Source organism: Lytechinus pictus, chromosome 5, assembly GCF_037042905.1.
Source record: "Lytechinus pictus isolate F3 Inbred chromosome 5, Lp3.0, whole genome shotgun sequence".
In the NCBI taxonomy this organism is placed as follows: Eukaryota; Metazoa; Echinodermata; class Echinoidea; order Temnopleuroida; family Toxopneustidae; genus Lytechinus; species Lytechinus pictus.
Window position 1 is genome coordinate 11,377,793 of NC_087249.1, and position 12,312 is coordinate 11,390,104.

At 35.2% G+C, this 12,312-nt stretch overlaps 1 protein-coding gene across 1 annotated transcript; it reads left to right on the forward strand.

Annotated features, from left to right (window-relative positions):
- Positions 1 to 1,430: 1,430 nt before the first annotated feature.
- LOC129260522 (large ribosomal subunit protein eL36-like) lies at positions 1,431 to 7,569 on the forward strand. Its single transcript, XM_054898488.2, has 4 exons — positions 1,431 to 1,491; positions 5,139 to 5,230; positions 6,003 to 6,134; positions 7,167 to 7,569. The coding sequence occupies exons 2-4, from the start codon at positions 5,141 to 5,143 to the stop codon at positions 7,284 to 7,286; spliced, it is 342 nt and encodes a 113-aa protein (XP_054754463.1). The 5' UTR covers positions 1,431 to 1,491; positions 5,139 to 5,140; the 3' UTR covers positions 7,287 to 7,569.
- The last annotated feature ends 4,743 nt before the right edge of the window (positions 7,570 to 12,312 follow it).

Here is a 12,312-nt window from a genome sequence, read left to right on the forward strand (position 1 = left end):
CATTGTTTTCAGTCATTATTGTAATAATTATCTAGGAAAGAGAATATGTCAACAAAAACATGTCACTGTTCAAAATTTTGAGATAATGTGCATACTGATCTTTCAGAGTTGGAAAGCTCAGAATTATTTTGAAGAATATATGTATTATATAATATCAATGATAAAATGAGTATATTTCCTGGGATGCAATTCCATATTTTGATAAATTTGGACGAATTCTTAATCTATGCATGAGTGAAGTAAATGCATTATAAATTGTTGAGAAAATGAAATAATTGATTATGCCATATTGTGCTATATATTTAAGTAATATATGCATATATCTTTCTTGTTGTGACTAGCATTCACAAGGTAAATAATGATAACTGCTGTCAAGTTTATTTACTAATAAAATTGTGATTATATCAGTTTATGCGTACATAATTAATTCTATCACATTTTGTATTTATTGTTAAAATATCAAGGGGGGCCTTTTAGCCCCCCCCCCCCGTCTTTTTAGGTAAAAACCACCCCTGCTGCCCCCTTACAAGTTATATTATGAGAAGGGATCTATGGCTTCCATTCAGTTTGGTTTTATCTTCCATGTATATTTTTTTAGCAAGAATACTTCGTACTAAGTGAAAGACAGGTGAAAGCTATACAGAGAGAGGAAATAGGAGGGATGTAAAAAAAATGGGGATGGAAGGAAGAGAAAGAGATAGGGAGATCAAAGAGAGGTGACAGAGTGGGTAAGGATCAGAGGAGAAGGGGGGCAGGTTTACTTCAACAAAATTTGATTTTGAAAAACAAAAGTAAACAAGCTTATAATGCTAAAATTTCATCAAAATTTGATGTAAAATAAGAAATTTATGTACTATTAATACTTTGCATAATTTCACAAAACGGTTGTATTCCCATTCTAGTCGGTATGCGAATTAATGAATTAGGAACTTTAAAGTCGCCTGCCACTCGCTACGACTTCTTTTAAATTTTATCATACAAGAAAATAATATGAAACCTTGATTTCTCCACATGATAATGTGAAACAAAAGTACATGTATATTTGATTCCTGGCAATGCGGAATTGTCATGAGGCAGATGAGCAATGGCGAATCCAGGTTTTGGTAGTAAAGGTAGTGTCCTTAATAAGCTTCATTCTTAATGACTACCCCCCCCCCCCCGGAGAAAAAAAACCCCAACAATCAGGGAAATATGACTGAAAAAAACATCCGCCCCCTCCCCCGTTGGCAAAAGCGTGATCCGCCCCTGCAACCTGGGAGTGAAAATTAAGATTACTAGCATTATGTCTTTTGGAGTGAAACATGTTGAATCAAAAGAAAATTACAGAAAAAATAATAAAACATAATTATTGAATCAAAAGAAAATTACAGAAAAAATAATAAAACATAATTATCGCGACGGTCAATCCGTTTTAACACTGCTGCCCTCTACGTTCGTTGGCACATACGATTACTCTTTCTTTTCTCCCATATCGCTGCCGTGAATTTGGAAGTATGTTTGTTTTAAATAAAGATATCCAATGAAATCTAACATTTGAGTTCATTAAACATTTTGTTAATTTCACCAATCATATTTTGAAATATTGATAAATTCATTGTCGATAATTTTGTTTTGTTCAGCTATTGGAACATGTATATATATGGAAAGAAATAGACGCCTCTCTGTGTAGACGTGATTGTGATAGACCAGTCCCATGAATGGGATTTTATGTTAGATGTAGACAACCATCACATCATTGACTTGAGTGCTTGGTCACGACCATTTTGCTGACATTGATTGACATTGTCATTTGATTTTTTGAACCAATATTCAAATAGCAAATAGGCATGAGTGCGAGATTTTGCATGAGGTGAAAAATGATGCTCTATTATTTCAATTCTAGTTCAACGAGGCGGAGTTAATTGAATTTGAGGTTGAGCGTCTTTCACTAAATCATGTGAAAATCTGAAATCTCGCACCAGGCATTACTGGTACATTAATAAGAATATTCGCTATTTGTGTTGTACAATACCTCGGAATCTAGCGAAAGTCTTTCCCTGCAGTAATCTATGAAAACAGTAGTCTAGTAGAGGCACACGGCCAATAATAAATACGGCCTTAGGCCTATGCCTTTTTTATGGGAGACTCCAAATTGAATAGGGGAGACACTCCCACATTGGAGACTTGCTTTGCAAACGGACAAAAGAAACGACACCAACAAAAAAAGCATGATTTTTTCCACCCAAAATTTTGTCTCACTGAGGTCAGAAGCCCATTTGTTCTGTGCGTGATTGACAACAAAATTCCTTATCAAAACAAAAGTAGATGGTGAATTTTTAAAGTAGACGGTGAAAAAGGGGTAATTTTTCATGAGGAATCTGCTTATAAAATATCACATTTTTATTTGCCGCCAAGGGCAAGGTAATCCTTTTGCAGCAAATGTAAACAAAGGAAATTGGTCTCCAAAACTGGAGACTGTCTCTGAAATTGGATACCCAAATTCTTTACAAAAGTCTCTGATATTGGAGATAATCTCCCACAATGGAGACAGTCTCCAATATTGGCCGTGCGCCTCTGCTGGAAAAGGGAGCAAAAATATCGAAAAGAAAGCGAAAAGCAAAATCCCACAAGCGTACATGACTTGGGCAGCATTGCGCATTTACTTAGCCAGCAGGCTATATGATAAAGGCTCGTACTGCACCTTCTACTGAGTGCATGCAATGAATTAAATCGTATTGTGACGTCACCTCATAGGCTAAAGATGTGCAACGGTACATTTTGCCAATTTTTGGATGGTACGTTGTGTGTGCATTGGTATGAATGTTTGACATTCAGCCTCCCAAGATCCCATTTGCTCGCGTTCAACAAGCTAAATAAAGAAGGCGTTGTACAATATGAATTGATGAATGCAGCATTTTTTTAATGACTGTTGGCTGCCTAATATCAGTTACCATGTGCCACGATTTTCATTTTTCACAAGCCAGCAGCTCAGACGGCAGTCGGTCACCACTAACCAAACTCATTGTTTTACTTATAAGTTAGTTTTATAGACACTTCGATCACTCGCCAAAGGAGGAAAGTCATGATTTCAACTCCAAAATCCCCTTTGAATAGATCTAGTCCAAGTTTGCCCATTAAAATGCTGAATCTGCGTCACGGATAAATGCCTGAAAAATAAGAAATTTGTGGTTTTGGTTATGTTCTTAGTTCGCAAATGCTCTCAAATTTAGGATCGTATCATCATATCAAATCAAAACAATCTCATCCCCGTTGAATTTGCACAGAAAACGAGTCAATGGCACTGTAGTGGTTTGCCTTTATTCGACGGGGATCCGAACGTAATGTTGTAGTGAATTGCCGCTGCAACATCTGGTTGCTTTTCGCATGCAGTACTGCACAATTTAGCGACTCGTGCGTGCACTGACTTTTGAACAAACGATGCACTATTGAATGAATGGCAGGGGCTTCCAAATCATGACCACAAAACATGGCGTCAGGCCTACATTTCAAAATTTATGAAATATTGTTTCGAGATGAAGGGTAAAAATAAATATTGTATTTTAAAAATAGTATACAAATATACCAGTCATTGAGTAAGTATAGCGGGAATTATTTATCCGAGGTTGGACTGGCATTACTATTTTTCCCGAGGGGCAAAGCCCCGAGGGAAAAATAGTGATTTTGCCAGTACAACCGAGTATGAATAATTCCCTTCTATACTTTCGAAATAAAGGCCTGGTATATTTGTTTTATATCCTACTTTAATAAGTTAGAGCAATAGATCTTGATAATCTATTTCTTGTTCTCTTAGTTCATCTTTTTTTTAAAATCTGCACCAAACCAGCCGCGCTGACTGACATACTTTTCCTGAAGTGCTTAGCTACGCGCTCAGTGCGCGGAACGCGTATTAGTGCTTGCGCCATCATGATCTGTGACGTCAATGATTGAATAGTCGACTATTCCATCATTGACGTCACGGAATAGCACATTTTCTTCGGTGGGCGTTTCATTTTCGACATCGCAAAATAGTGAGAATATGTTTGGTCACATGATGCTATTTAAACCAATCAGCATACAGGATTTAATTTATGTAGTATATAAACAAATATATTCAACAAACATGCAAATATCATTTTGCGAAAAGATATTTTAGAATATATTTTAAAATATGTCGAATTTTGGGCAGGTTACTTTAGATAAGCAACAGAGCTAGAGTAGTGCCAACGTACCTAACCATTGTAATGCAGATAATGTGCTCACGCCTATGCTACTTTGTAGAAAAAGTATATTTAATTTAAAATAAGATGGGGCTATTTTATTTCCACAATGTTTATTTTAGCAATATATCTAGGTGAATAGCTCCAAAGGTTGAATTGAAAATTAAGACAGTCATTGATAAGTTTTCTGTAATGAAATCCTCATTAAAGACATGTTAGCATATATATGTAGTGCGAGCACATTTGAATTTAATAAACTGACGCAATCACACTCCTTTGCTACACCTGGCAGAAAGGATTTTCATTGGTTGAATGAGATGACAGTGCTGTATAACAGCCTTTTCATTGGTTATTGCTTCAAAAAATGGGTGTGTCTAGGTGCAGAGACAAAATGAAGATAAAATGGTTCTCGGGATACCAATTTGAAGAGATTTTAAGGGTATTGTATCTCACTGATTTTAACAGAGAAAAAATAATTTATTTGATCTGAGATAAACTGGATCTCAGAATATTGTTTGCACACATATGTCGCTGCTAAGTTCACCATTGCACCTGACTAATTTGCAATGAAAGATGGGGTGACTTCTCATTTCTCCACAAAAGTATTAAAGATTTTATGTGAACAACAATAATTGCGATCACAAACTAGCTAGATTTTGGGTGCACTGGAGATTTATTTTTGTCCAAGTATTGTCAGGCATCTTTCAGGCTTAGGCAGATGGTTGCTTTTGCTCATTTTCAAAAGAAAAAAGTGTGGTTAAATAGCCTGCAGAGAGCCCTTCCAAGATTAGAACAGAAGAAGAAATCATTTACCAATTTGGAGTTTTGCATGATTTCTTTGTTGTAAATGTAATATAAGAAAAAAAAATTGAACAATCTATTGGGAGTTTTGAGTGATAGGAAAATGTGACATTTTTTCTCTGTTGTGATTTACTTTGTTAGAAATGGCGATCCGACATGAGATGGCAGTTGGCCTCAACAAGGGTCACAAGATGACCAAGAATAGCACTGTGAAGAAAGCCACCAGGAGAGGGGTAAGTCCGTGTTCAAGGAACAATAGTAACGGTTTGATTTAGAGGATGCTCCCTACATTTTGCCATATGGGAGGGATAGAGGGGGTAAATATAGTGGTGACAATATTTGCTCCAGCGACAAATGCTCGGCTTTGTTTCGTCTAAGATGTAGGGTTAGGGTTGCTATATAGGTTTCGTGTTAAGTTTAGGATAGGGTATAGTGTTAAATTCAGGGTTGAAGTGGGCCATTCCATTATTGTGTGGAATTTACAGTGGAGCAATTGTCGCCAGAGCAAATTTCATGGAACTAAATAGAGCAACTGTCGCCCTTGAATCATTCTTTTAAATATCTCATCATCTAGCTTAGTTTGAATTCAGGAATTTCTTTGTTGACTACTTTTTTCACTATTACAATGTCAGCTTTCAGAACTACTTTGATGGGAAGTGCACCTTGTTTTTGAGATGGATGTTAATATTTTTTTCCTTTTGAATAAACAAAATCAAAGAGTTAAACTTTAAAAATGTGGTCATTTTGATATACTGAATAATTATTGTGTGATATGTTTCTCCTTTTTGTAGGAGGGGGGGGGGGGGGGGGTAAGTGTTATTTTCGATAGTTAGTATTATTTCTTTTTCTTTTAATGGAAGAGTGGATGGTAATAATGACAAATATACCCAACCATTATTTTAACTGAAGGGATGGTCCATCAAAATGATGGATGTGGGGAAATTAAATGAAAAAACAAATCTGAAAATTTCATTTGATTCTTTTTTGTCTGTATGCCACACCCAGATGAACAAACATGCCAAGTTTGTCCGCGACCTGGTGAGAGAAGTCACAGGGCTGGCTCCATATGAAAGGAGGTGCTTGGAGTTTCTCAAGGTCGGCAAGGACAAGAAGGCTCTCAAATTCTGCAAGAAGAGGGTGAGTTCTCGGCTCAATGTTGGACTCTTGAAGAAAAAAATCCTTTTTGTTTCACAATATCAATATTTTACCTGTTTTTGGTAAGCTTTCTGTTGCGAGGCTGCGAGGTTCACCAGACAATAGTTGTAAAATATGTAATTTCAATTTCAATTTATTTCAACCATGAAATACAATTAAATGTAATGTATAATTTTACTTTTTTCCAGTCAGGGAAAATTTAGGGAATTTGATAAAAAATACCTCAAATGAGGGAAATATCAGGAAATTTTGATCAACCCAAAAGTCAAAGTCGCTGTAGTCTGACTTTGTTATATTTTGTTGCCTGTCAAAACAACATCCATTGAATGACTGGTTATGGTGGTACTAATTAGTTTGACATTATTGTTTTTATACTGAAAATACATGTAAATCACTGTAACAACTTAGAAAACATGCGAAACTGGGAATGGGTTTGAATATCAGGGGATTTTTAAAATTCATCAGGGAAAATCAGGGAATTTTATTTTCTTGAAAAGCTGGGAACCCTGTAAATGATTAGGCTACACTTACAAGCCATAGCTGTAGCTTCTGGTAGGGGCAAAATCATGTTACCTTTTACATATAGATGACATAGTTGCTGATGTAATACAATGGAAGTGTTAGAATGGGAAACGTGCTTCGAGGAGAGAGAGCATGTTGTCCTCAGTTTCTATCAGAACTATGACAAAAGGTGTGATTAAGCTTGCAGCCTCCCAATCAAAAGTTTACCAAAAACAGATTTGATAATTTGTAATGTCATGTTTTAGATAGTTAATTGTGAAGTCAGGTGATAAAATATTACATTGAATAAAGTTTGTTTCTCTGGGCTTGCTGAATATTGTAGTGTTGTAGTCTATGTTCTACACTCAGCAAGGAGAAGTGCAATTTGTGATGGTGTTCACAAATCTTTGAGCACAACTGTATTATCAGGTTATCGTCAAATATTGTCATAACTTCAAATCTCTGTGACCGACTTAAATTCTTACTTCTGCCTTCTTTCATTTTTTTGTATAGTTGGGAACTCTTGGCCGTGGCCGCAGAAAGCGTGAGGAACTGAACGCCATCTTATCCGCCCAGAGGAAGGCTGCCTCAGCAGCTGCCCAAGCCGCAGCAGCAGAACAGAAGTCCAAGTAGACTTAACGAACTCATGTGAAGAGGATATATGTGTACTCTGAATATATCCCAAGATCTAATTTATTCTCATCAATCATCTACCAATATGGAAGACTCCTTTTCTGAAGCTTGTGGATAATCACCTGTACTCTATCTCAGATCTTAACATACTTCAAGCTGTTGACCATTGGGTAGGATGCCCATCTTTTTGTGGTATAATCTCACAACATGGTGGTTCATCTTCGAGTATTGATGTGATCATTATGTGAATAAAAGAGAACAGGATATTTGCAGAGAAACCCAATTAATTGTACATGGTCTCTTTTATTTTGCTTCACGTGATTGCTGAAATGTGTGATGGGGTGGTCAATGGGAGTTAGAATGAAATATCGCATCAAAATTTAAATTAAAAGGGTAAGGGTGTTGACCGAGTGTAACATTATAAAACGATTTTCAGAGCCAAAGAGGAAGTGGGTATTCTTCATTCCTTAATATCATTTCAAACTAAAACAAAACAAATTGAGGAAATAAAGAAAATATGTGGCCAAACTGGCCATTTCATGGATGTCAAGATTAAAAATGTGAAATTTCAGCAACTTTTGGTGAAGGTCCGGGGTGAAATTAACCTTGAGAAACGGGCAGAGATTTTGAGAGCTTGGTAGCTCCGCCCAGCGTGGTGACAACCTTGGTGATACTAACAATATTGGTAATGGTGGTGTCCATGAAAATCATGGTGATCTTGATAACGATATTGGTATGGTGTTGGTCATAATGATAACAATGTTATTTGTGATGATTCAATGATATGATAATTTAACTTCTAAAGGTCTCCATGGCGATGAAAGAGTAGAAGTTTCACCGTACACCATGTATTCTTTTCCCTGAAAATGACCAGGGCTACGTAAATATAAAAGAACTGCAATTCTTGGTTCCCGGTTAGTATTTTTAATGCAACGATGATCTTGATTGGTCATGGGTATTTAGCGATTGATTGCAAACCTTTGTGTTACAGAGCCCAGAACACACTTGTCGAAGAGTTAGTGTGGTCTTCAGGAACAATGGTGTATCTTGAAACCTCTACAGTCTTTCTTCACCATGGAAACCTTCAGAAGTTACATAATTATAGTGATGGTGATGTCAGTGTGAGGAGGAAATGATTTAATGATGATTTAGATGTTATGCATTTTGAATTAAAGGGGTATTCCTGGCTGAAAATATTTATATCTACAAAAATAGAGTAAAATTCACAGAGCAAAATGCTGAAAATTTCATCAAAATCGGATAATAAATAAAGTTATTGAATTTTAAAGATTTGCTTTATTCTGGTGAAACAGTTCAAGGCATATCTTCATGAATATTCATTAGGTGACCTGATGATGTCGCATTCCCACTTTCCTTTTTCTTGTTATTACATGAAATCATATTTTTTTCATGAATGTGTAGATGTGTCACTATTATGATTAAATAAGTTGCAGCAATAAATAGCTAATGCACTTAATCAGTTGTCAATCCAATTGTTCATGGTAGAAAAATTATGAATACCGGTAAACCTAATTTCATATAATAAAATACAAAAGAACAAGTGGGGATATGACATCATCAGCCCACCTAATGAATATTCATGAAGACATGCCTAAAACTGTTTCACTGGAATAATGCAAATCTTTAAAATTCAACAACTTCATTGTTTGTTATCCAATTTTGATATATTTTTCAACATTTTACTCTCTTTATTGAGATACAGATATCTTCAGCCTGGAGCATCCCTTTAAGATATATTCAAGAACACAGAAACGGAACAAGTCAGTCAAACACTCGGTTTCATAGTTTTCCTCATGGAAAGGCACATGTCAATAAACAAAGACATGATTTATTTCAAGAAATTATCATTTGTACAGATTACAGAAATGTTATCTTACCAGGAAGTGAACATAAAAGAGCAGCATAAATATATTTCTGAAAACCCCAAATAGAAGTATTTTTTGAAAGCTAAACCTAATAAATCTACTTCAGCATGTTCTCTTTGAAGATGGCAGAAAATTAGACTGCAGAATCGTGCAAAGACTGAAAAGAATTATTACTGTTCCATACAACTAATCTGAGATAAAAATTTAATTTTTGGCTTTAAAAAATCTGATTTGTGACATCATGGAATGCATTTAGAGGTTAAATGTTACTTTCATAGAGGAATCTAAAATGCTGAATTCATTGTTTCTCATAGTTTCAAAGTATTAATCCACACAATTTGATAACTGAGAAGTAAAATTAATCATTTCAGCCAATCAAGCAATCAGTTAACCCAAAGAAATTGGTTAATCTCAAAGGAATGAAAACTTGAGTTGCTTGATAACCTACTGGAATGTAGTAAGGAATATACTCCTTTTACCAGTGGGGGAAAATAAAACGTACAAGGCAGTCATATAAACTGTTTCTACTGAAGTAACACTCGTAGGAACTCAGATTCCCTCCTCAGATACACCAATCTGGTGGGTGTTTCATAAAGCTGTTCATAACTTACGAATGGCTTTACTCTCGACTGGTGATCCTTTCTTATAGTACGTGATAATACCAATGTAGCTGACTTAGCACCGAAGAACACGTCCCAGTCGTGCGTGAAGTCATGCGGAACTTTATGAACAGTTTTATGAAACGCCCATCGGGTGGGTCTTTCTTAAAGCTGTTTGAAGTTAAGAGCAACTTTAAGAATGACTGGTGATCCTTTCTTGTGGTAAATGGTATACACCATTGGCGATGGTTTACCGCGTAAGAAAGGTTCACCAGTCATTTTTAATACAAACACCTTTATGAAACACCGACCGGGGGGCCTTTCATAAAGCTGTTTGTAAGTTAAGAGCGACTTTAAGAATGTCTGGTGATCCTTCCTTATGCGCTAAACCATCGCCTATGGTGTATACCATTTACCAAAAGAAAGGATCACCAGTCGTTCTTATCTTACGAACAGCTTTATGAAACACCCACCAGGTACATAACCAATTAGGTAACTAGTTAAAAGTCAGTGCTGCATCTTTTGCCAGGAATCCCGCTACAAGGGTGCTATGCATCCTTTTATAATTGCAGGCCAAATTTATTTTTTTTATTTTCGGGGGCTACTTTTCTCAAATTCATGCCTAAATTTGTTACATTGGATAAGTTTTAAACATTGCAATGAATGGGGCCTTTCCAGGGCTACTTTTTTTTTAGTTTCCAGGGCAGGGGTGAAATTGCCTGGAGCCCCGTGTAAATTTTTTCCCCGTTTCATTGCCGCTTTCCTGCATTACCATTATTCTGTGTACAATGAAGTGTGAGGATAAGTGGTAAAAGCTGCCAGAAGGATGCAGCTTTGACTTCCAACAAGGTGCCTTTACATAGGAAACATTTTAGCAAGTCATAAAGGCCGACCTTACAGACAACAGGTGGGTGTTTCATAAAGCTGTTCTTAAGTTAAGAGCGAATTTAATAATGACTGGTGAACCTTTCTTACACGCTAAATAATCATTAATGAACATTTAATGGAGAAAATCATTAACCACAAGAAAGGATCACCAGTCATTCTTAAAGTCACTCTTAACTTACAGGTTTATGAAAGGGCCCCCAGAAGTTAGTCTCTGGCCTTTTTGGTTGAAGTAGATTGAGATATTGGAAAAGTAGGGATTCAAACTCCCATTCTCACGATCATGACTCAAAACAATGCTCTACCAATTAACCACATGACCCTAAATAATGCTGGTCATAAATGATACAATTCAAATTATTTCCTTCAGTTCCTATTGCATAAAACCTGAGTTCCTCTCCATGAAATTAAAATGAAAAGAATGTTTATCAGGAAATTAATTTCCCATATCTGTTCTCTAAACATAGAACATGCAATTTTCATATGTTGTGTGTTAATACCTTAACTGAAGACCATAAATCTCATAGTATATACAGTTTAAATTTTTGACAATGATTCTATGTTATTTCAACTTTGGTATAAATGTGCATTCGCGAATAAAATAACTTTCAACACACTAAATGGATTTAAAATGTAGATTATGACATAAAGAAAACAAAAACCTAAAGAAAGAGTTATTCTTGCTGGAAAAAGTAAACTGAGAAAATCAATTTAAAACAAGATTAATCAAAATCGTTTTAAAATAAGGGAGTTATGGAAGTTTTAAAAAATTGGGCAAAAATTTTCTATAGGGATCCTCAAAGTAGCCAATATGCATCAAAATGACTGATTTTGTAGAACTTTCCATTAGTGATGTGGATTAAGTATTCTACTTTTTAATGACAATTGACATACATGTATTTTGTGCTCAGGAGAAGGCAAGATGCGACTTGAAAGATAAAACTTGAAGGTAAAATCAGAAAATTTGTGTCATAAACGAATAGAGAGTTGTCCACAAAATCACTCATTTTGAATCATGTTTGCCAATTTGAGGACCCAATAGAAAGTACAACAATGACCTTCCAATCTTCCTTAAACATATTTTAATAAAACTTCTTTGATATTACTCGTCTCATTTTAGTCCCCAGAATGATTCTCTCCTTGAGATTTGCTTTCCCATAAACTCTTTTCTTGTGCAATAGTTTTTTTTTGGTAATATCAATACATATATTGAAGAAAAATACACAATCTATATATAATATGACAATTTTCTCATGAAACATTACAAGTCCATTTTCATAATGAAATTTACAACATGATTAACTATTCAACACCTGAGTTGTAGATAGATGTTGATTGATGTAATATATAATTACTATATACAAGTGCAATACATTTACATAATTATACAAGTTATCTGTACAAACAAGTGCATTGATAAGAAAAGGCAAGGAATATTAAAAATATACAAGTGTTAGAAAATATAGTAAATATGGCTTGAATTTGGTGTACCATAAATATAAATAATAGTGTATAATATCAAATTTTCAAATCTATCTAAGATAAAGGCTAATACTGGCAAATTATTATCTCTTTGCCATGTAGCATTGTAAATGATTAATATTCCATATATTGTAGTTTGTAATATATCATCATACAACAACAACGTGATTGTTC